Below are 25,633 nucleotides of genomic sequence, written 5' to 3' on the forward strand. Positions count from 1 at the left end.
GCTGCCATGAGTGGGGACTATTCATTGCGGTGGCTTCTCTTGTTGCGGAGCACAGGCTCTAGGCACGTGGGCTTCAGTAGTTGTGTCACGCGAGCTCAGTAGTTGTGGCTCACGGGCTCTAGAGCGCAGGCTCAGTAGTTGTGGCGCAGGGGCTTAGTTGCTCTGCAGCATGTGGGATCTTCCCAGACGAAGGCTCGAACCCGTGTGCCCTGCGTTGGCAGGTGGATTCTTAACCACTGCGCCACCAGGAAAGCCCAAGTATTGTAAGATTATAAAGAATTGTTGTGAATGTATTAGGTTAGGGAAGTCAAACAGGATCATCATACGATGGCATATTCATGCACATCTATATAAAATTTTCTATTTTTATATGATGCCATTTTAATAGATGTGCCCATCTTTTCAAATGAGACATGCATATATATACATACATACATCTCAATTCATCCTTAATCACGGTTTTATTTCTCTATATTTTAATCGAGTGTTTGTATGTATTAAATCATTAGTGGAAGTAAAGCAGAGAATCGTAGGCTGTTTTACCTTTCAGCATTGGGTTATTTAGTATTAGAGAGACCGTGTGGATGACTAACTGCAACACGAGTTTATTTTGTTATTTAACGTGACAGACTAGAACATGTTTGTATAGCTAATAGTTTTTTAGACTTTATTTCAGAACTTACTATACATGTACTATAAGTACTTCCAGCAGCTTTTGCCTCTTCTAGCCTAAAGGTGAGAAGCAATACATACTTCTCCCATTTGGATGCGAGATTTGAAAGAGATAATTAACTATCCTGCAAAAGATTTATGCTCCACCTTCTGGAGTACAGAGTCATCACTGACAAGTGACTGCCCAGCTGGAGACATCACTGTTCAGCCCTTCCTACATTTAGACGGGTCACAATCATCTCTCTCAGTGATGGTGAACAGAAGTGATGCACAACACTTCCAGGAAAAACTTTGAAAAGGAAGTGTAAAAGTTAACAGGTGAAGACATCTGTGGTCTATTCATACAGTGGAACGTGAAGGAAACATGAAGGAAAGAACTACTGATGCATGCAGCACATGGGTGTGTTTCAAAACATTGTGCGAAGGAGCCAAACACAGAAGGATGTATACGGCGTGATTCCATGAATACGAAGTCCAAGACTGGACAAAACTAATCGCTGGTGACAGAAATCAGAAATGCCTGATAGGCTGACTGGATGAGAGGTCTAGGAAGTTTTCTGGGCGAGGGCAATGGTTGGCCTCTGTCTTGGTTGGTGTTTATCACACGGGTGTAGCAGTTGTCAAAACTCACTGATCTGAACATTTAAAATCTGACCATTTGTGTGTGTAAATTATACATCAATAAAAAGACACGCTTTCCCTACTCTTTCTTTCCCCATCCTCCACCAGAAGCAGTTTCATCCCCCAGGGGACATTTGGCAGTATTTGGAGACACTTTTGATTGCCCTCCTTCTGGCATCTGGTGTATAGTGTCCTATGATGCTTCTCAACACCCTACAATGACAGGGCAGCCGTCAACAACAGAACATCGGCTGTTCTAAAATGTCAGTAGTGCCAAGGCTGAGAAACCCTGCGTTAGCTGATTGCAGAGGGCTCTGAGCCCCCAGAGAAGGCTGAACCCGTGATATGGAAAATCGTGGCCACCCACTGGCCAGAAACCGCAGAAACATTGGATGTCATGTCAGCAGGAAATGCATTTTCACTGTGTTAAGGCATTGAGATATTAGGGTTTGTTTGTTTTAGCGGTTAGCGTTACTTTAATAGATCAAACTTTAAAATGTTGATACCAAGAAAAATGCTTATTGTCTTCCTTATTAGGAGACCTGAGGGAAATTTATCTTAAGTCTTATTATCAAGCAAAGCTATGCTTCCTTTAAATAATTGTTGTGATTTTATCTCAAGGGCACTGTCCCTTTTGTAACTTACCGTGTTTCCTTTCTTGTTTCCTATTGTAGAGACCTTAGAACTCAATTTTTAGGTGGTTCTTAGAAGCAACTCTCCGGGAACATATGGTTTGCTTTTCTACATGCTCCCCTAGCTTCTATCTTTCATGTTTTCCTTCCCTTATTTTCCACTAGCACCGATTCCGATGGCTACTTATTTTCCCTTTTGGTATTTAGATTTGTTTTAAGGCTAGCTCATATTCTTTGTGTAAACATGCAGCTTATAAATATAAAAACATATGAATAAAATATTTATCCAAATACCAATGTTCCTTTACTTAAGGTTTTGAATTAATAATGATTTTTGTATCCCAGACCTTGAAGGGAGTTTCATCTTGTCTTAACCTCTTAAGGTCCAGAGAGAGAAAATGATGTGTCCAGGTTCCAAGTTCATAGTGATAGTTCATGGAAGTATTTTTTTTTTTTTTTTTGGCGGTACGCGGGCCTCTCACCGCTGCGGCCTCTCTCGCCGCGGAGCACAGGCTCCGGAAGTGCAGGCTCAGCGGCCATGGCTCACGGGCCCAGCCGCTCCGCAGCATGTGGGATCTTCCTGGACCGGGGCACAAACCCGCGTCCCCTGCACCGGCAGGCGGACCCTCAACCACTGCGCCACCAGGGAAGCCCCATGGAAGTATTTTAATCTTTAAAATAGAAAGTATTCTCTACTGTATAAAGTTCTGTGTGTGTGCATGTATGCATATATATGTATATATAATATGTATAATTTGCTCTTCACTAATTTGACATGGCTTGTGAACTATTTTAGTGGTGAAATGGGATCTGTGTTAATCAACAACAGACGTTGTTTGTCTACTTAGCATACCTCTTCACTCTTTTTCCTTTTGATAGAGCCCCAATTTTTTTTACAGACCCACCCTTCTCAGCTAAAGCATAAGCTCAGGGGAGAGAGGCGTCCGTCCCAGGACCAAAGGCTGCATCATGACTAGAGGAAGCTGGTCCTGTGACTTGTCAGTCATTGGTTTAACACAGGAGCGTGTACAATTGTTCTGGCTACTGAGATACAGGGTAAGACAGCTGAGGGTGGGTGTGGCAGTTATGGGAACCATTTGACGCAATCTTAAAAACAGACATAAGGAAAGATTGTTCTGTTGCTGGACACTGTTGTGTCAGTGTGAGATGACTGGAATTCTGCAGCCATCTTAGTGCCACGAGGAGAGTTCGCCTGAAGCACACATCAGGCTGAGCATGGCCGGCCAGAAAGAGCAAAAGAACCTTGAGCTGCCAGGCCACTGACAAAACTAACCCTGGGGCTAAATTATCTCTCAACTTACGAAGTGAGAAAATAAATTCCTCAGGCCAGTTTGATTTGGTGTTTTCTTTTACTTGCAGTTAAAAGCAAGCTTTCAAATTATCTTTTTCTGCATTGGGTGACCTAGGGTGTCCTTAACATTTATACTGTTCTTACAGGTGACATCTGGGCTCATGAGCTAGAGAATGTGAGTCCTTCACCTCAATCAGAGCTTGCCCTAAGAAGCTGATCTCACTAGCCCAGGCACCTAACATAGGGGTCAGCAAGCTTCCTCTGTAAAGGGCCAGAGGTAGGTGTTTGAGGCTTTGAGAGCCATGTGGTTTCTGTTGCAACTGCTCAACTCTGCTGCTGAGTGCAAGAGCACCACAGACAACACGTAAGCAAATGATAGTGGCTGTGTTCCAATAACGCTTTGCTTTCAGAAAGCAGGCAGTGAGCCAGACTTGGGCAGTGGGCCATAGTTTGACCTCTGACCTAAAATCCATGCTCAGCCAGGTGTGGGTGATTAAGGTTCACGGGGACAGAGCGGCCACTTGCCTGCCTCCCATTCTCTCCCCTTTCACTGCCACTGTCTGTCCTCTGGGGAAAGAGCTATCTGCAGTGAGATGGTAGGAAGAGCAAAAGTCAAGGGAGAGAAAATTGAGAAACAGCAGATGTATATAATTGACAGTCGACTTAATCAATTACTGAATAATTGATGGTTGGCTGCGTTTTTGGAAACCATTTGTCTAGAAAAGCCCATGAACTTGATGCTGCTTGATGAAAGAGAAAATCACATCTGGAGAAGGTTTCCTCCCGTCCATCTGCTTTAACTCAGAGCATCTTTGACCAAAGAAAGGCAATGTGATCAGCCTTCAGACTTTGCACCAAGGCAGGTGCATCTGGGTAGTCTGTGCAGGAATGTTGTTCTAATTAGGGAAGCAGGAAAGACTTTAATTCTGAAAGTGCTTGTCTGTCACGTTTAGCGAGTGTGCTGTTTGAGATAATCATCAACTCTGTCAAAAACAACATTGGGTAATGGAAATCAGGTAAAAGATTGACCTAGGAAAGTACCAATGATGAGTATCTGTTGAGAAGAAAGAGAGGAAAGGCAGAGTGGAAATTGGAGGATCCTGGTTACATGATCTAATGAGTAACATTGCAAAAATTATATGGTTGTGTACAACACGGATTCAGAAGAATGTTCATTTATTTTACAAGTCCTTCTCTTATCTCTCATTCTCCCTGTTTCTTCAAAGGCAATGCTGTCTCTGACAGTAGGTGGAAATGAAATGATGATTTTGAGGGAGCTCCTCAGTGCACGGAGCCATGGAGCAAGAGCTTCCTGGTGGCTCTTTGATGGGTCCTGCTCTGTGACCACCAGGCAGGGTCAGAAAAGCTGCTGCAGCCCTGAAAGCATGAAAGCATCATGCTTTCCGGCAGCTGCCCCTTGCACCCTGTGTAGAAGAGTATACGTCGTATCACCCTCATATATGCATATATCCAGTGCCTTGGTGGATTCTGATTAATACAGACACACACAAAAAGAAAACAGAACAAAAGAACCTCCCCTTAAGAGGCACCCCAGGAAAAATATTACATTAGCTTAGTTTCTAACAAGGTTCTCTGTCTCTTTGGGGAAAGAGTAACCACAGCCCTGCGAGACATGAATTCCCCTACCTCTTCGCTATCGCTCTCCCCTCAGCCTGACTGCCACTTGACAATTAATTGAAAAGCCTATGCTTTTGAGTTGCTGCCAGGTGACTGAGCAGGAATTAACACACTTACAGGTGTCTCGGGAAGCGCAGCTCTGCTTCCTGGGACTCCTGAGACGACTCCCCGCTGTGGGCCCTCTCACGGCGAGGCCCCCGGGAGGCAGCCGATCATCACAGCATGTCCACTTGCAAGTCATGCAGTGACGGAAAGGAGTCGTCCTTTCAGCTTCATTGGTGGAAGTGCAGACAGATTCAACAAGACTTCTGATGCTTCGTTAGTAAAACTGTTTTGTAGATGAACACGGGGAACTAGGACTATCCTGTTACCTCTTCCTTCTGGGACCTGAGCCTCTTTTTGTCCTGGGTCCTGCCTACCTGTCCACTTCATCTTCTCCCTCAAGTGCCTTACTCTGCATGTCTTCCCATTTCCAGATCGCACCATCTCCTTTCTCATCTCTACATTCATATATGCTTGGCAAAGTCGTACTCAGCCTTCAAAACCCAGTTTAAATATTTCTTCCTGTAGGAAGGTCCCAGCTCTCTCCAGAAGACTTATTCTCTCTGCTGTGCCTCCCCTTGTCTGTGATAGAACATATCAGAGTGTAGTGAAATCAACTGACCTGATTATGTGTCATTCTCTCTCCTTCCACTGGAAGTTCTTGAAGGTCAGAGTCTGTATCTTATTCTCTCTGATGCCTGGCATATAGTAGATGACTAATAAGTATCTGTGCACATGAGTCAGCCCATGAAAGGCTAGATACCATCTTAAGACATCGTCCAATGATTTACTGAGCCACAAAACAGGTTAGAACAAAATCAAACACTGACAGAGCGCATCACCTCTGTGCAAGCTAAAAGCCAAGAAAGTAATTTTACATGCTGACTTCCCTTGAGACTTGGGACCACCACAGATACCACATCCAGCTCCTTGAATGGTTTTGTCACTCCTTCCCTTCCCTATCCTATTTGGATCATATTATCGAGGGTCAGCCTACCTGAATTCACCTGTGCTTCCCGAGACACCTATAAGTGTGTTAATTCCTGCTCAGTCACCTGGCAGCAACTCAAAAGCATAGGTTTTTCAGTTGTCAAGTGGCAATCAGGCTGTGGGGAGAGCGATAGGGAAGCCTTAGGGGGATTCGTGTTTATCCCAGGCGACTTGCTGGGCAGAGAGTCGAAGGAGAGCATGGGAAGTAGCTTTCACGTCGAGACAGCAAAGGCACAGGAAACGTCAATCCACAGGACGGGAAAAAGCTGAAATGTAGACTAGGCAGGGCAGCTACCTGGCTCTCAGGGGCGCACAGCCAGGTTCAAGGGCAAGGGCGCTTAGCACAGGACTTCAGGAGGCAGCTTTGCACATGGGATGGCAGTAGCAGCCATTGTCAGAGTGCATTTTCAGATGTGACACTTCCAGGACAATCTGCTACCCCCGTGGAGCACAGCCCCCATCCACCGGCTGTGTCCTTCTTCAAGATGAGACGAAAGGCAAAAAGCTAGTCCCTGCCCCTCCCCAGAAGGCACCAAAGCACAAATGTATGGTGTTCTAACGATTCACTTGTGAATCTCTGCCTGGAGTGTGGAACCCTTTTTCCATAGAAATAATACTGTAGAGGCTGGTTTGATTTCCACCTGGCCCACTAATTCTCATCAGCCCGTGAAGTAGCTGACGTGGAGCATGGATAGAACCTTCAGCTACACCTAACCAGTCTTAACGATACGCCTTCCAGAAGGTGACTGTGGCCTCAGACACAGATGCAAATGCTCCCCGGCTCTTTGTCCCGACTCAGGGGCTTCTGTGACCACCTTGTCGCCTCCATCTCCAGCTTCTTCCTGAGGGAAGGTGTGCTTGCAGGTTCAGTCAGGTGGGGAAGAAATGGCCTCGTCCTGGCTGTGTGGTGGGGTCTCGGACTCCTTGGGAAACCGTTTCTTGTATGTGGGTTATTGTGTTGAGAGTGTGAACGTCGCGCACTGGGAGTGAATGAGTGTGCGTGCGTGTACGTGTGCATGGGCCTGCGTGCGCGTGTACCTGCATTGCGTGCGTGTGTGCGCATGCGCCTGCTGTCTGTGCTGCGAGTGCGCATGCGCTCATAGGTCGCGATGGACGAAAACCATGTGCTTCCGATTACCGGGTCCCTTGTGCGTGTGGATCCCCGTCACTTCCCTGGTGCTTTGTGCAGCCTGTACATCTCCTTCGTTTACTCCTGCTCATGGACAGGAGGGTCGTGTGTTGGTTCCAAGTCTGGCTTGTCCCCTTGGGGTTTCATCACAGTTTTATTTTTGTGGTTCACAGGAAAAAAGGGAATCGTATTCACTTTTTGGAGAATAATTTGAATATGACTTTGTTATATTTGATGCATTTTACTTGTGGCCACGTTTAGGGTTGTGTGTAAAGAAAAGCTGAGAGTGCTACCAAAACAACTATTCCAGGCATAGAAAGAGAGGCGGCCGTGCGTTGTTTATGATCAGACTATGCACTTATCTGGTTATGAATATAAATTCCCTACCCACTAAGATGCTTCTAGCTGATAGTTCTAAAATGCAGACACATGGTTGGCTTTAAGATGCAGCTCTATGGTTCAAGAAACCTCTACCCTCAGTGTCTCCTGAAGGCTTAAAAATAGCTTTCTCATGGTATTTGCTATTTTGCCTCTGATCCTATCTCCCTCTCTCCTCATCCCCTCGTTCAGATCGTGCTATCAGGAGACAGGGGCTTCTGAAAGAGTCTGCCTGATGATTCTGAAATTGTACCTGGCCTTTGATGTCACACTCCCTGTCATCCTTTTCCTATAATTTGGATGAGGGCAGCAGGGAGAAGGGATGCCATAAATGCTTCTGACCTCAGACCAAGACTTGTATTTATCCAAAGCAATCATAAGACTTCTTAGAAAATTAGAAACTCGATTAAGAAAAGTTTGGGGATACTTGCCGTGAATGGCAGGCTAATCTTAGGACCTTTCGTACTCAACAGTGCAGATTGTCACAATCAATAGTGACAACAATCACCTGAATGAGATTGATTTCCTCTGGATCATTAAGGATGCTGGTGTTTTCCAGACAAATCTCTGAGGCTTAAATAACATGGGCAAGAAGTTGATAAGAATCTTCGGATGCAGAGTTTCATTATGAATTTGGAATTAGGGAAAGGTGAGTCCACTGTGGAGCAATGATGGTGTAGATGGTGGCTTGGTCCTCTGTGGAGGACACGCCGAAACTGTCTCCAGGTCTCAGTTCCAGTCCAGAATCAGCCTTGAGGAAGGACGGGCTGCTGGGGGGCAGGGCTTGTGCCCTCGGGCTCATGGAGAACAGCACATGGGGGGGGCCCTCGCCCTGGGCCTCACTGTCTGTCCAGGTCCACGTTCCCACTGCTTTCTCTAGTGTGTTCCTCAAAGTCGTAACAACTCTCGTGCCAACTTCTTCATTGAAAGAAGAAAAAGAAAAAACATCCCCGTGGTATAACACATTTAGGGAGAGAGCCCTCAGGCTTATTTCTGGGCCTGACCCATTTCCTATCTGGGCGGTGCCTCAAGAATCAGACATGATTATTTGTTTCTTCCTCATCTGAGCTTCCGGGTCGATGCCACAATTGAACCTTAGGAATGTTTGTGTGTCAGAGATTTAGAGGAAGAATATCGTGAGAAATTGGAACTTGAATTCACAGCGATATGAGAGACGATTGCTTCCACTCAGGAAACCATTTTCCTGCACCGGCAGAAACCTTATTACAGAGCAGGGCTGAGAACCATGATATAGATGGGCAGTTTGCAAACTTCGCTTTTGGCTAAAGGTTTTTGTTTGTTTTGCTCTGTGTGTCTCTCACTTTCTCTCACTGTTGTGGAGGTGAGTTGGGTGGGCAGAGAGTGTGGGAGACCGGTGAGCTGATAAAGACACAGTAACTGTTGTCAGGAGGATGCTCTCCAAGGGATCACGGGTGATTTCTGTTTTTTCTGTTGCCCAGATCTTCTTCATACTGTAGCCTTTGAATGAACTGGTAATTTAGAAAAATAAATAACTGCAGTTTCCTAAACCATTTGTCATCCCAGCCATCCTAAAGATACCGTTACAAAGACCTGCCCTCGTGACACACTGGCTTACTTTTACCTTCAGAAATAGGAACCAGCAGGGCTTGGTTAGCTTGTCCAGTCCAAATAGATTTCTTGTTCTGACCCCAGGCCTGCCTAAGAGGGTGCCCACGTTTGAGTCAGGCCAGTCTAACCCTTGAGGCAGGCTGGTGACAGGGCACGATGGGTTGCTTGATGTTTAGAGTAGAATTGCTACCAGTTTTGAAACACAGGATGCTGTGTTAGTTAATTAATAGCTATTTATAAGCGGATCTTCTATGTGAGGTTCTAATCCAGAAGCTGGCAGGAAGGAGTAAAAGAGAGCTGAAAAACAGAATGCCAAGTGCAACGTGGTATCCTGGATTGGATCTTGGAACAGAAAAAGAATCTGAGTGGAAAAACTGGTGAAATGCAAATCAGGTCTATGGTTTAGGTAATAGTAAGGTACAGATGTTAATCTTGTAGCATTGAAGAATATATCATGGTTATGTACGATGTTATCATTAGGGAAAGCTGAGTGAGCAATGTATGGGCACTTTCTGTACTATCCTTGTAACTTTTCTGTATATTTAAATTATTCCAAAATAAAGTTTATTTAAACATAAAATAAAAAGGAACATACCACCGAAACTTCCAGTAACCTTACTTTACTAAATTCAGTCCCTGCTTGAGGCTGAAAGATTCTCTGAAGTTATAACTCTCTGAAGTTTTTTCAAGAAATACACATTTTTAACGCAATGTTTTAGTTTGCATATTTCCTATTAGAAAGTGTTCCTTTGGTCTGGCTTGCTTAGTTGAACTGACACAGAAAGGCTAGTGAATATGTGATTTGTTCTGACCTTTCTGTACAGCCTGCATCAGAGACAAGCACATAGTAAATGGTAAATGAGATTCTCAGAATACCTTCCATCTGGCCCCATCAGACGGGGACTTAAGGGCCTTCGGTGTGTTCGAGGTTTAGTAGCAAAAGGATGATTCCAACCTACTGGGAAAAGACGGTATTACTGAACAATCGAAGATAAACTTACAGGATTATAAAGGAGATACAGAATGTTTCAGCTAGTCTCGCTGTTAAAAGGTCTCAGAACTTTTCATAGGAGGACAGTATTTTATATCCAGAGAGGTTAACTCACCAGTGAAACAATTTCACAATGATAGGACTGCTGGCAGTTGAGGAAATAAGAGGGGAAAGCAGATGGGCATGTGGTCTCCAAACCAGTCTAGAGAAAGTGTTCATGTCCCAACTCCTACCCAGTCTAACCAGCTGGAAACTGGGTAGGTGTTGATATCTTGAGGAGACCTTGCTTTTAAAAACCTCCACAGAGCACAAAGCATGAATGAAGAGCTCCTTTAAAGGGTAGACATTTGACCCCCTATCCAACCGACTCTCTCTTAAGTAAAGGGACGCAGAGTCTGAGGAACGACTCCTCCAGTAGATTTCGGACATTCTTTTTTTCTTAAATTTAATTTTTATTTTATATTGGAATCTAGTTGATTTACTATGTTGTGTTAGTTTCAGGTGTACAGCAAAGTGATTCAGCTATACATATACATATATCCATTCTTTTTCAGATTCTTTCCCCGTATAGGTTATTATAGAATATAGAGTAGAGTTCCTTGTGCTATACAGTAGGTCCTTGTTGCTTATCTATTTAATATGTAGTAATGTGTATATGTTAATCCCAAACTCCTAATTTATCCCTCGCGCCCCCCACCTTTCCCCTTTGGTAACCATAAATTTGTGTTTGAAGTCTGTGAGTTTGTTTCTGCTTCGTACACATGTTCATTTGTATCATTTTTTTAGATACCACATATAAGTGATATCATATGATATTTGTCTTTCTCTGACTTCATTGAGTATGAAAATTTCTAGGTCCATCCATCTTGCTGCAAATGGCATTATTTTTTATGGCTGAGTAATATTCCATTGAATATATGTACTGCATCTTCTTTATCCATTCCTTTGTCGATGGACATCTAGGTTGCTTCCATGTCTTGGTTATTGTAAATAGTGCTGCAGTGAACATTGGGGTGCATGTATCTTTTTGAATTATGATTTTCTTTGGATATATGCCCAAGAGTGGGATTGCTGGATCATATGGTAGTTCTATTTTTAGTTTTTTAAGGAACCTCCATACTGTTCTCCACAGTGGTTGAACAATAAATGCTGGAGAGGGTGTGGAGAAAAGATAACTGTTGGTGGGAATGTAAATTGGTAGGGCATTCTTTCAATGGAACAGAATCACCTGGAGCTTGGTCCCTTGGACAGCATCACCGATGCTGCAGGTCTGGGATGGGCTCCCGGGAATTCACATTTCCAGCAAGTTCTCAGGTGATACTGATGCTGCAGAGCCGGGTGCCACAATTTGAAGATCTAGACTTTCTTTTCTGAGTATTCATGGTGAGTCCAGCAGAGATATTTATTTATTTTTCCTTTAAAACTGTCCATAATTTTTTTTCTTTAGGTCTGATCCTTTGATTTCATTTCCCCAAGGCTGTGGTGATACCAGTGGGAACTGGGGTATAATGCCTGCTCCTGACTGTCTTCTTTTAGACAGTTGAGACCCGGAAGTGGCGTTTGGGGGGGTGGTAAAGACATAAAATCACAAGTGTTTGTAGATTTGTATCCCACATCTTGCCTCCTTGACAGTTTTCCTTCATGACTTGTAGGGTCAGGGAGTTCCTGGACCTTAAGCTTATTCAGAAGTCTGCAGAGCTAAGTGACTTGACCCCCATGGGAACATGTGGAAAAAGAGGTCATGGACAGGGGACCCGGATATTGAGGTGGGTCATGATAGTTAGAGACATTCGTGTAGATCTGCCCCATCTATTGCTGAAAGAGTATCTCATCTACAGATGCGTGATCTCTCCCCTTTTTTTTTTTTTTTTCTGTGTATACGTTTATTTTCACATTGTATAGGAAGTTACAACGTCAAAAAAATAGTATATAAATGAACATAGGTATAAGTCACCCAGAACAAAAGAATGAACCTGTACTTAATGAAAAGAATCAGAATTTCTGTAACACAACAAACACCCACATCCTACATTTTTTTGGACAAGTGGCAACTATACACACACATACACAGGGTGAGGACCGGTACATCAGTGGTGCGAAAACACCTTCTTTGATGCAGTCACTTAGGAATTGTTTAAAAAAAAAAGTATAATTCAGCTGGGGGGGGGTCTAAATAAATAGGGGAGTCACTCTACCCACTTCCCTGTTTCCAACTTCTAGGAATTCAAGTTTATTCAAAAACTGGACATACACAACTCCATAACTACTCTCTTTTCTTCAATAACTTCAGAATGGTAGTTTTAAACAACTTTAAAACTTAAGCTCCTTTTGAATTTCCCAAAGTGTTTTTGCACTCTTCTGCAGATGGGTCTCTTCTTCAGGGGCCAACTTTACTTTTATAAGGTTGGTAATACCACTCCCTCCCAGGATACAAGGAACACTGAGGAATACTTCTTCATTTATTCCATAGAGACCCTTAATTCTGGTGGAAACCGGATGCACTCTCCTAAGATTCTTCACAATACTTTCTGTTAAGTCAGCTACAGACAGGCCAATGGCCCAAGAAGTATAACCTTTCGTTTTAATAATCTCATAGGCGCTAGCAACCACATCTTTGTGCACATTTTTCCACTGCTCAGGATCTTTATCAGTTCCTATATCTACGTTCAGATCCTTCAGAGGGACACCAGCGATGTTCACTCCACTCCACACAGGAACACTTGAGTCTCCATGCTCTCCAAGGATCCACCCATGACAGCTTTCAGGATGGATACCAAGCCTCCGCCCGATGAAGAAACGGAAACGGGCAGTGTCCAGATTACAACCACTTCCAATAATACGGTTTTGGGGAAATCCACTCAACTTCCAGGCTACGTAAGTTAAGATATCCACTGGATTGGAAACAACAATCAGTTTGCAGCGAGGACTGTACTGAACAATACTGGAAATTATTAACTTAAAGATGGCGAAATTTCGCTGGACTAAATTAAGGCGTGTTTCTCCTTTTTCCTGGCGTGCACCTGCTGTGATAATCACGAGGTTGGAGTTTGCAGTGACAAGGTAATCTTCGCTGGAAATAATATTGGGCATTCTCACAAAATGGCTGCCATGCTGAAGATCCGCTGTCTCACCCTTCAGTCTGCCTCCATCAACATCCACCAAGGCAAGTTCATCACTCAGGCCTTTTAACAGGATGCTGATAGCACAGGCCATGCCAACCGATCCAGCTCCTACAATGGAGATCTTATTGCAACGAACGGGCTCCTCTGAGGGGAAATTCTTCATAAGCTCACACTTGACCGTAGCCATCTTGGACGCGGGGGCGATGGGCCAGGTGCCTCTGTGGGCGATGCCTGCCGGCTGGCAGGGACTCAACACCATTCCCGGGCACAGGCAATTCAGTCTCACAGCGCCCACTCTCTGCCTGGCCCGCTGCATTCGCACAGCCCAGCTCATGGCTACTCACTCGAGAGGTGAAAGAAGAGAGATAGGAAGAAAGCAGCAGGCAGCCTTACAAGCTCAAAAGCAGAGAGCTGTGACCGTTGCCGTTTGCTCAGCCCGTTACTGCGGCTGCGCAAGGCCGGGACCTTTGTACGCGGCCTGCTACTGCGGCTGCGCAAGGCGAGCCCAGCTCTCGTGGCCTCAAATGGGCCTCCGCAAAGTACTTCAGGTCTGATCTGATTGCGGGGAGGGGGACGACGATGACGACGCGGTAGGGCTCCTCTCGCAAATGAATTCTGGAGTTAAAATTTTAAGAACTCGAATTCTCTCCACTACTTAGCATGTATAATGAGACAACCCAGATCCTTGCGATTACTGATTTTCTGTTTTCACTACATATGCCAAGTAAAAACATTTCCATTCAGTACAGATGAAAATAAGGTTAAATTTTCATAACTGTATCCCTGCCAGGAATAACCAGGTGCGTATCCTTTGTCTCCCAATGGCCTCCTGCACCATTTCCCTGCATCCGTTGGAAAAGTGGGACTCCTGTTTCCCGTTGTAGCCAGTTCGAGAACCTTACACTTGGAAAGGCTTCCGCTGCCTTTATGTCAGTCACGACCGTGACTGCGGAAGTCGTAGGATCCTGACGACAAGGGGCAAGAGCCGACCGTGAGCTAGTCAAACAGTTGCGACAAAGGAAAGCTCCTAATTGAGAGTCCTGATCGAAAACGACTTCTCGAGTAGAAAGATGGTGATGATGTAGCCTGATATCAGCATGAGGATATATCTTCTACGTCCTTAAAATGGCAAATTTTGGCCAAACTGTGAACTCCTAAGGCCTTCCAGACTGCGAAGCTGATCACACCAACCCCACACCAGGCATAAAGTGAGCCCCACCCCAGGGCTCGCAAGGCAAGGGAAGACCCGCTCTCCGGTAAGGCAGCCGTGGCCACACTTCCCTTATTGAACCATTCAGGACTTCTCTTTTTAGCCAATGATAGCGTTGTAACAAATCCAGCCAGCATTCCCGCTGCAGCAACAGTACCAAGGAAAATTCCACCTTTAACCACGAAAAGCCGGTCATTAGTTGCCGCCGGAGCCCCCAGCCGAGAAGACGGCTCTCCAGTGCCCGTATCCTCTGTCTCCATGTTTATAAGCCTCTCCCCTTTTAACTGAAAACTTCCAAGATAGTGGGAATCATGATTTGCTCACATTTTATTTTAAAAATTATTTTTTAAAAATTTTACTTCTTTTCCTACTGTATAGCACAGCTAACTGCATTCAATATCTTTTAATAAGCTATAATGGAAAAGAATATGAAAAAGAATATATAGATATGCATAACTTAATCACTTCGCTGTACACCAAAAACTAACACAACAGTGTAAATCAGCTACAATTAAAAACAATTAAAAGTGATTTCACTTCTTTCTTAAAACAAGAAAGGAACATATAGTCAATATGGAATGTTTAGACAATTTACAAAGGACAAAGAAAGAAATTTTATGAAACTGTATATACAGAAAATCTTTTTAACATTCAGAGACATGTCTTTCTAGTTTTTGTTTTCACTTGTCTCTTTTCTCCCTTGTCTTATGTCTATATGAATAAATAAAATGTATGCATATGTATGCAAATATTGCTTTTTGTATGTGGTAGCACGTGGACCATGCTGGTTGTTGCCTGTAGATGACTTTCCATTGCATACAGCATAAAAGCCAATGTCTTTATTATAACCTACCGTTTGCACCATGTCCCCTTCCTGGTCATCTCGCCGACCTCATTACCACTCCTTTCACTCTGCTCCAGCTATGCCCGTCTCCTTGCTAACCTGTGAGCACCGTGGTCACCTCATGCTCAGGACCCTATCACTTGCTGTTCCCTCCACTTAGAACACTTTTCCTCCTTGTATCTATCTGCACGACCAATCATCACTTCTTTCAGGCCTTTATTCCACAGTGAATAAGTCCCTTCCACAGTGAAGTATCTTCCACAGTGAAGTCTTTTAGGACCACTTCATTATTTTGTTTGTTTGTTTTTAATTTTATTGAAGTATAGTTGATTTACAATGTTGTGTTAATTTCTGCTGTACAGAAAAGTGATTCAGTTATATTGATGCATATATATATTCTTTTTCACATTCGTTTCCATTATGGTTTATCACAGGATATGGAATATAATTCCCTGTACTTTACAGTAGGACCTTGTTGTTTATCCTTCTTATATATAATAATTTGCATCTGCTAATCTCAAACTCCCACTCCTTCCCTTCCCCACCCCTAGGACCACTTTAAAATTTCACGTCTCCTCTCATTATTTTCTCTGCCTTAGGAATCATAACTAACATATGATGTATTTTACTTATTTATCTTAATTATTATCAGCTTCCCCAGCTAGGATATAAACTCCATGACAGGGCTTGTCACCTGGGTTGCTTCCTGCACTATGCCCAATGCAGAGATGATACTCCATAAATACTTGTTTAAAAATCTCTAATGAATGAGCTTAGTAATGCATCAGGAATCATATTCCATGTCTGTAAATATCTTCTATCATGACTTTAATAGCTTTGCTTTCACTTAATAACTTTGTATTCCATCACGCCCTTATATAAACATGCCACAGTTTATTAAACATTAGTTCAATAACCAATATACCACCATTTGTTCAAAAATTGTCCTCTTAATTTTAGTATATAAATTTTTGCATTTAGCTATTATAATCAGTGCTTTAGCAAATAACCTTGTATGTATTCACTCAGACTCTCATGATTTCCTTAGGATAAATTTCCAGAAAAGAAATTTCTGGTCAAGAAGAATATGTCATTGAGATTTTTAATGTTGAACTGTTTTTTATTTTATGCTTAAAAAGTTTAATCCATCCTACGATTATATGAATATTTCTGTATATTTCTTCTCATTATTTTATGGCTTTATTATTTTTCCCAAATTATTATTCAATCTTCCAATTCCATTTATTTAATAATGTCCCTTTTCTCACTGACTTGAAATTTCCCCTTATTTTATCCTAATTTGAATTTATTCTTTAGTTGTTTCTGCATTTATTTTGTTTCATTAGCCTTTCTATAACAGAAACCCACCTTAAAAACTCTTAGAGTTTTATGTTTTTCATATTTGAAGCTAAATCACTCCTAATTTTTAATGTTCAAAATTGTCTAAGCTTTCTACTGTCTTTTTCTTGCAGTAGAAATTCAGATTTCTTTTTCCCCAACGTCCAGTGGTTAAACTTGTGTTGAATTTGTAAATTAATCTGAGAAGAAATAACTTCTCTTGGTGTGCAATTGACTAAGTGTCTAATTCCTTTCTTAGAGCCATGATGAAACGTGGCTCGATGGGCACAGCTCCTGGCCCACCCCCAGCTTCTGCAAGATCTTCAACTACAGTTAAGCCTAGCTTTCTGAGTAGCATCTTTTCTTATCCTTGCTGCCTGGTTTTCTAACACTAGGAGTGGCTGCCTCAGTTTAAAGCTATGAGTCCCAAGATGCTGAGCCCCTGCAGCTGTCCCTGCCTCTGTCCCTATAGCCCATCTTTGTGGCTGCTGGGATGGGAAGCTACACCCACCAACGTTTAATGGATTAGTCGCATTTCCTTACCCAGCTGATAATTATGAATGACTGTCACAGAATGGATGCAGATAAATGACAACTAGTAAATGATTTGTCAGTTCAAGAAGCCATATGATAAAGTATAGCGGTTCAGTTTTTGTTGTGGTTGGTACAAGTCTGAATTTTGGGGAAGGACAGTGAGATGTAGACAGTATATTTTTATCTTTTGTTTTATGGGTCTCATGAGATGTGACCATGGGTAGGTGTATAATAAAAACAGTAGCTTATTCTTAAATATGGCCTTGCCCTGGGTCAGGCCCCACTTTAAGTACTTTGCACCTACAAATTCATTTAATCCTCACTGCTACCCTACGAGGGAAATTCTATTATTATTCCAGTTTTACAGCTTATCTCAATTGAACTCCTTGTGCCTTATGGCAAGTGGAAATTCAGTTTAAGCCCTGGGATCAGGTGGTCTGTCAAATTAATTTTTAGTGTGCATTTCATCTCTTTCACTCTTCATTAGTATTTTAGAGTTACACTCAGGGAGACACTTAGGGCTGCTAGCCAGGTGCATTTTAAACTGGAATCCATCTTTTCAAACCATTCATTAGAAAATAAAACACAGATACAAAATTCTACCAAAAAAAAAAAAAAAGATGTTTCACTTAATGAATTTTCAGGCAAACACCCTACAACCACGACCCAGGTCACTCATCCCAGGAGCAGCTCCATTTGCTCCTTCCCTATCTTGACCCTCTTTCTGCCATCAAAATAAACTGCTACCCTGACTTTCCCAGAACCATTTCTCAGGTTTTTGTATAGTTTTATGACAATGTGTGCATCCCTAATTACCAAAGTTTAGTCTTGCCGAATTTTTAAAAACTTGATGAATTTGTTCTTATTTAATGGTTTTCTTATTTAATGTTTATCTTATTATTATTATTATTAGTTCCCTGACCGGGAATCGAACCTGTGCCCCCGGCAGTGGAAGCGTGGAGCCCTAACGATTGGACCGCTGGGGAATTCCCTGTATTTGTTTTTATTGATTTGAATCTTCCGTTTCCTTCTCCGTTTTCTTCTTTTCATTATAATTTACCTGTAGAAAAAACTTGGAGGCACTTGACCTACAGAATTTTCTAGAGTGTAGGTTTTGCTGCAAGTGTATTTGTGGTTCCATTCAATACTTTTCTTTTATCCTGTCTATTCCCTGCAAATTGGCAGATGGATCCAGAGACTTGGTAAGCTTTGGGATTGATGCCTTTGACAAGACTGTAAATGGTGTTGGGTTCTTTCATCCAAAGACACATGATATGTGATTGTCTTTCTTTTTGTGATGTTAGCAGCTGTTGGTGCTATTAATTCACTGAAGCTTGCAAAATTTTTTTCTTCTATCATTTTTTCATTGATTAGTTGGAATTGTTTTGAACAAGCACTTTTCCTTATTTACTGTTTGGTACTCTGTGTTACAGGTCTTTTAGAAAAGGCAGAAATATTGCTTTATTCTGTCCTTTTAATTATCAGTTTTCCAGTTAAGGAATTGGGTTCCCTGCAGAGGTGACCGAATAGACTTTTAAGACACACTGTTAGGAGTGCGTGGATTAAACGTATTTCGGTGTGTTTCGATCAATTGCAGTTACTATCCCTTTTGAAGTTCATCTTTTGCCAGTGGGAGCCTCTTCAAGTTTGCCTCTGAGCCGTTGTGTCATGACCGTGGTCATCTTTGATAGCTTTCTTGTTATCTAGAAGGGCAAGATAGTCCAGGCTCATCTTGTCCACTTCCTGGAATCAGCTTCTTTTCTCCCAAAAGACTGTGTTTCTTTTAGTGGGAATGGTATTTCCAGATTGCTAGGATTCTGAGTGCTGGGGATATTGTACTGGGTTTGTGATTGTTTTTGGGTCTCTTCAGTGGACAGAACTAAGAAAGATGTGTGTTTTCACAAGACCTCACCAGTAAAGACTGATTCTTCCAATTCAGTCATGATTTCAGGGTTTGTTCTCACCCTCCTCTATTCTTCTGTTTACGTTTTCTTCTGTTTACCTTTCTTCTTGATTCCCAAAGACACAGGAAATGACAAAATTTGAATGTCCCATGATTATTCATTTACTCTCTCCAATATCATAGACATAGCATGATGCAAATAACCATACTATTACTACATCACTAATATATTAACTGATAAATATTTTCTGCAGCACATGTTCTCCCCAGTTTGAATAGTTATACTATATCCACAGTATCTGAGCATATAGACACTGCATACTATACTTTCTCCCTATTAACCCCCTTTATCTTAATTTCATAAGTAACCATATACACTACACAACCACTAGTCTTCTATTGATGTCTCTCTAGTCATTTCAGCAGATACAGTAGGAAAGTCTCATGAGAACAAAGTTACCTGAGTTCATCCCTGTTATCACTTTGGACCATTTCTATTGAAATGTCAGGTTTGCTGGATATAAAAAAAAATTGGGCTCCCCTTTTTTTCTTGAGAATGTAAAATATGTTAGCCCATTTATTTTTGGAATAAAACACTGCAGTTGAAAAGTCTGATCATGATCTAATATTGTTTTCCTTATAAATAAGTCATTTCCTTAGAGGCTCAAATACTTTTTTTAAATGTTACTCTCAAGTTCAGTAATTTTCCTGGAATATATTTTAGTATTTGCTGCTCTGAATTGACGTTCAGAGTATGCTCTTTTAATATATATTCTTTAATTTTAGTTTTAGAAAATACCAACATTTGCTTTCTTTTATTTCACTTTCTTTTCCAAGGTCTCTTATTCATATGTTGGCTCATCCTTGTGTTTCTTCAATTTGTCACCTACTATTGAATCTCTTTATATCTCTACTTCCTTAGGATTTTAAATGTTTTCCTTAATTTTACCTTCTGTTTCTCTTAGAGAATTATTCATTGTGTTTATTCATCTTGTTTCTTCTAGTTTAATCTTCATTTCTGAAGTGATTTATTCTTTTATTTCCACTTATTTTTGTAGTTCTTATAGCTAATTTGTGAATTTTCTCGTTTTTATGTTGTCCTTTCATGCCTTGTATATTTTCTTAAAGTGTCTTAGTTTGCTTTAAAATAGAAGATTACCATTTTGATTTGTTTTGGAAGCATTTGTTTCTGATATGTTTTCATTTTCTGCAAGCTTGCTATTTTGCTCCTTTTGAAAATAACTCTTATGGAATATGATTTTCATAGTTTTCTCTTGCTCATTATCATGTATTTGTCTCTTGAACTTTTAGAAGGAGGTGTGATTCAAGGTTGCTTTTCTAACTTAACAGAGCTCCTTTCTTTTTACATTTTTGGCATGAGTATGTTTGTGTTTAGTGTTTAAAAATACAATAGCTTGTTTACTGAATATTATTGTCTCTTTTTCACTCCTCCATGTTTGTCTGAACCTCTCTTTTCTTTGTCTCCATTGTCCTTGTTCTGATCGATTTTTAAAAATTTTTTATTTTATATTGGACTGTAGTTAATTTACAGTGTTGTGTACAGCAAAGTGATTCAGTTATACATATAAATATATCTGTTCTTTTTCATTTTTTTTTCCCACTTAGGTTATTACAGAATGTTGAGCAGAGTTCCTTGTGCTATATAGTACGTCCTTGTTGGTTATCTATTTTCAATATAGTAGTGTGAGGCTTCCCTGGTGGCACAGTGGTTGAGAGTCCGCCTGCCGATGCAGGGGACACGGGTTCGTACCCCAGTCCGGGAAGATCCCGCATGTCGCGGAGCAGCTGGGCCCATGAGCCATGGCTGCTGAGCCTGCGCGTCCGGAGCCTGTGCTCCACAGTGGGAGAGGCCACAGCAGTGAGAGGCCTGCGTACCGCAAAAAAAAAAAAAAAAAAAAATATATATATATATATATATATATATATATATCTCTCAAAGATTTTGATAAACCCCAAGATTTTGATTCTATCCTCAGCAGTGTCTTTTCAGTATACAGTTCTGTCCTGGTAAGAATTCTGATGCATTGCCTTGAAAGTTCCAAGGGGCAAGACTGTGCTTGCCTCTCCCGCCTTACATAGACCCTTGTACCTACCTGCTGTTGGGATGGAGCAGGCCTTCCTAATTTCAGCTGCTGTTCTCACATGCATCTGCCATGCTGTCTCATGAGGACTTACTGGCCGCTGAGGGCCCTCCTGCTCTGAGGTCCTACAGGTGCCCCATGCCTTCACTGTTTTCCTGCACAGAGGCTTACACCTACAGGCCTTCTAGATCTTGTTGTTTATTTTTATTCACTTGTATTTTGAAGTTCCTGGGACTACCTTGTCATTTAGTTTTGTTAGAAGTGTTGTCTTTGGTTTTTCCTTGTTTGGCTTTTGAGTTCTGTGTCTATTTGGGGATTTAGAGAAAATTTAAAACTGTACCACTGTCGCCAACATCTTCTCAGAATCCTCATTTTATTTTGTGTGCATGTATTTTTTCATTCATCAGCAGATGTTTATTGAATGGACTATAGCAGGCCCTCTTATAGACACTGAGGGTAGAGCTGTGAATAAAACAGAGTTCCTGGTCTCAAGGAGCATACATTACAACGATAGAAGACAGGGATTAAACATGAACCCCCGTAGATAAGTGAGAAAAAGTCAGGTATAAATAAATGCCATGAAAAAGATAAAATAAGATAATATGCATCCATCCCCTAGTCTATTTGAATATGTATGTATATATGAATAATATAATTATAATATTATAATTATATGTTATATTTTATATGTATATACATAAATATGTGTATATACATGTATGTGTGTGTGTATATATATATATATATATATATATATATAAACATAAACTTTGAAAATTACTTTCCAAACAAAGCATGTTTCCATATATTGTGTTCTTTTATCCTGACTTTTACCTCATGAATAGACAGACGGGGCAGATTTTATTTCATACATAACAGGGGAGAAATTTCAGACTCAATAATTATGTGACCTCTCGAACATTTAAAGCCAGGACTTAAACCAGCATCTTTTGAATGCAGATCTGCTCCTCTTTAATTCAGTATTCTGCGTTTTTTTTAGGACGTCACACAAAAACACCATGCTGGGCACTGGGGATGATACCTCTTTAGACCAAAGAATGAACGATCCAGTAGAGATAGTGAGATATTTGCTTTGTGGTGTCAGGTGTGTGGGGAGAGACCTAAATGAAGTTGTGCAGCAGTGAGGGAAGAATGAGATCTCTTGGTGGTGGGCTGTCTTGGGGAAGCCTTGATGAGGGGCATGGTATCTGAGTGACCCTTGCATGTAGAGAGACTGGGGAAATTCTAGGTGGAAGGAGCCATATGAACAAGGACATGCAGGGATGTACTCAGGGTGGTTGTAGGATGGGGGGTTTATTCCTCCATTCAAGCTACCATGTTCCGGGCACTCTGCTGGGGCAGAGACAGAAAGATGGACAAGATAGGGGCTTCCTCTTCTGGGGAGTCTGCTGCTGTCCAACCTGATACAGAAATGGGACCAAAAGCACTGGATCCTCACTCACCTGCAGCATCCGACCAGGGCAGGCGGCCAGGCTACGAAGAGCAGAGACGTGGAGAACAGGGACCTCAGGCCATCTCCTGGCAGGTTCCTTTGTGTTCCTGACCTTGAAAAAATCAGTTTGCCTGGGGCACATTACGTGTGAAAAGCAGTGGAAAAGTGTGTCGAGAGTTACGTGGTAGCAGACTTTAAATGTCATAAGGAATTTATTTTTAGGTAGTAAAGGGCCCTTGAAAGCTTTTGATGAGACAACTGACCTGAGATGCCAGTGCCATATCATGGAGATAGCACTGCCTTGAATTCAGTGAGTCAAGGATTCAAAAATCAGTTCCCCCACGTTCTAAGCATATGACACATTGGAGAATTTATGTAAACACTCTGGTTTCACTTTCCTGATCTGTGAAAATGGGAATTCATTTATTTATTTATTCACTGAGTCCTTCATTCATTTATTCATTCATTTTTTAGTTCAGCTAGTATTTAACAATTACTCATTATGATCGAGAACTATGCCATCCAACCCAGTAGCCACTGGCCCATGGAGCCACTGGACACCTGAAATACGGGTAACCTGAATTGACTTGTGCTGCAAATGTAAACACCAGATTTCAAAGTCCTGGTAGGAGAATAAGAATATAAAATGGCTCCTTAATAATTTTTATGTTGAATACCTGTGGAAAGGAAACTAGATTGAATATATTGGGCTCAATAAAGTACATATTTAAAAATTCATTTCACGGGTTCTTTTAATTCTTTTAATATGACTACTAAAAGTTTAAATGTGGCCATATTTGTGGCTTGTCTTACAGACTCTAGGCCAGTGCTGTTTTCTCTGGATACTGGGCACACAGGATTGAATACTTTAGTGGTAGGGGACAGGTAAGAAATAAGTTATTTAAATAGCTAAACCGTATAGTTTTAGAATGTGAAGTAAGTGCTATGAAGGGTATAAAAGAGAGGCATGCAGTGGAGGAGGACTCAGGCTTGAATGGTGGGAGTGATCAGAGAAAAGGCTATACAAGTGGACTGAGAGACAGAGAGAAAGTGTTTGGGGGTGTAATTGGAGGACAAGTTGACAGGATGTGCTGATGGGTTGTGTTTGGGGGATGAGGGAAAAGGGAAGACAGAGATAAATCCTAAGCCCGTTTTAGAGTTACTATGAAAACTAAGTGTGGGAAAATACATAAGGGCCTCATATGGCTCAGAAAAGGCAGCTGTGTGGGTACGTGGGGTCTGAGAGTTTGGATGGCGAAGGTGAATAGGGCTCTCTGAAGGAGGGCCTCTGGCATGGGTGGCATTCAGATTTTAAGGCCACCTCAGCTCTGTCCAATCTTCAAGTGGTGTCTCAGACAGGACTTACAGCTTTTCCTTTGGAAGGTTCTAGATTTTCAGAGCTTTTAGCCCTTGGTCTCCCCCTCTTCCCTCCTGCCTCTCCCACCGCCTTTGTTCTCTGTGGCACATCTATTCAATGGTGACAGTTTTGTTTTCCCCTTCTCTTTGTTAGTGGGGCTTATCTGACTTATGTGCTTGTCCTGTCTCAGGGGCTCTGGCTAATTTCTCCGTTTGGGGGTCTCGTAAGTACTGTTACCATCTGTTTAAATATTTCTTCAGTGACTGCAGAAACAAACCAGTGCCTTCCAAACACCAAAGGCACACAGACAATTCTGCATCTCTCCCGGGGAGACATCTTCTTCCTCTCTTTCCTTTAGTGTCAAAAGGACCACTTTCCCCGATCCTATGGAAATGGAGGGATGGTTTCCATCCAAAGGATGGGTTGTGTATCTCTCTAGTCAACACTGGGACACGAGGCTCATGCCAACTTTCTTGCAGACACTGTAGCTTCCTCTTGTGATATCTGGTCACCATCCACTTTCCTGGCCAGCAGGACACATCCTTGTTGTGTGGGCAAACTCCCATGGTAACATACCATTGCCACTATGTCCATTTCAGTATTGAGTATGAACTCCATGACCATTGACCTTTTCCTGAGACACAGCAATAATGCTGGGAAGAGAGCAGGGGAGAGGTGATTTTATGCGGAAAACAAATGTACATGACCAAGTTAGAACTGGTTCATGGATGGCCACTTCACGTCATTCATTCAGCAACTATTTATTCCGTGTTTATTGAGTCTCTTCTATGTAATTAGACCCACAGCAGGCTCTGGAGATGGGGGTTGGGGAGAGAGGATCACTCCTATAGTTCTTGCCTTCAAGATGGTTTTGGAGAGATGATCCTAATAAAAAAATGCAGATGAAACAATTAAAGAAATATATCTAATCAAAACTTAAGGCACAGATATTCAGGACGGGGAGAGGTCAGCCACAAAGACGTAGTTGAAAGTTCACAGGAGTCCTGGAGAAAATGGACCGGCATCTGGGTGTGATTTGAATAGCCTGGGAGGAGAGAGGACAGCGTGACCTAAATGGAGGGGGACAGGATGCATGAGAGAGAACAGTGGGAGAAAGATTGCTCAGGGCCCTGCTGTCAGTCAGGAAGCATCTTCTAGGTCTTTCGGTCCCAGTAAAGTAGGAGAGGAGAAGGAACAGTCTTTCCTGCTTACTGCCTCTTTTCAAAGTTAAATACCAGACGATAAGCAACGACATGCATAACTCTGGAAACAGTTACATTTATTGGACATTTCATCTTACTGCACGGTATGTGCTGGGACATACAGTTATTTCTGGCTCTAGCAGGGGGTGTCAGGTTGCTCTTGCCTTTAGGTGTAGGTTAATAACAGCTGCAGTTAGAGTTCCATGGTAGCCAGGAAATGTCTTTAGCTAAAATGGACACCAGGGATCAGAATTACAAGGACTTCCAGCTAGTTCTGAGACATATACTACAAGGCAGTCCACACGAACAAAATATTTTTTATTTTTCCCTTTCTCAGTGGATTTGCCTCCAAGCAGAAGATGCCCAGAAAAGAAAAGTTACGCTTCAAATGTAGTATTCCTTTGGGCTTTTGGAATACTTAAATGCATCTCTTAGGCTTTTTTTTTCCTTTAACAGTTTTATTGAGATATAATTCAGATATCTTACAATTCACCGATTTAAAGTGTACAATTCAAGGGTTTTTAATGCATTCACAGAGTTGTGGAACTATTACCATAGTAAACCATAGAATAT

At 41.9% G+C, this 25,633-nt stretch overlaps 2 protein-coding genes and 1 pseudogene across 4 annotated transcripts in view; 1 reads left to right on the plus strand and 2 right to left on the minus strand.

The window, feature by feature from the left end:
* The window catches only part of ZMAT4 (zinc finger matrin-type 4), a 346,711-nt gene that overhangs the window by 168,064 nt on the left and 153,014 nt on the right, over positions 1-25,633 (plus strand). The window lies entirely within an intron of this gene.
* LOC137216169 (L-lactate dehydrogenase A-like 6B) lies at positions 12,150-13,631 on the minus strand. Its single transcript, XM_067722083.1, has one exon. It carries the CDS (start codon positions 13,449-13,451, stop codon positions 12,306-12,308), a length of 1,146 nt encoding a protein of 381 aa, XP_067578184.1. The 5' UTR covers positions 13,452-13,631; the 3' UTR covers positions 12,150-12,305.
* LOC137216177 (transmembrane protein 242 pseudogene) lies at positions 14,210-14,594 on the minus strand (annotated as a pseudogene).

Source organism: Pseudorca crassidens, chromosome 21 (assembly GCF_039906515.1).
Source record: "Pseudorca crassidens isolate mPseCra1 chromosome 21, mPseCra1.hap1, whole genome shotgun sequence".
Lineage (NCBI taxonomy): Eukaryota > Metazoa > Chordata > Mammalia > Artiodactyla > Delphinidae > Pseudorca > Pseudorca crassidens.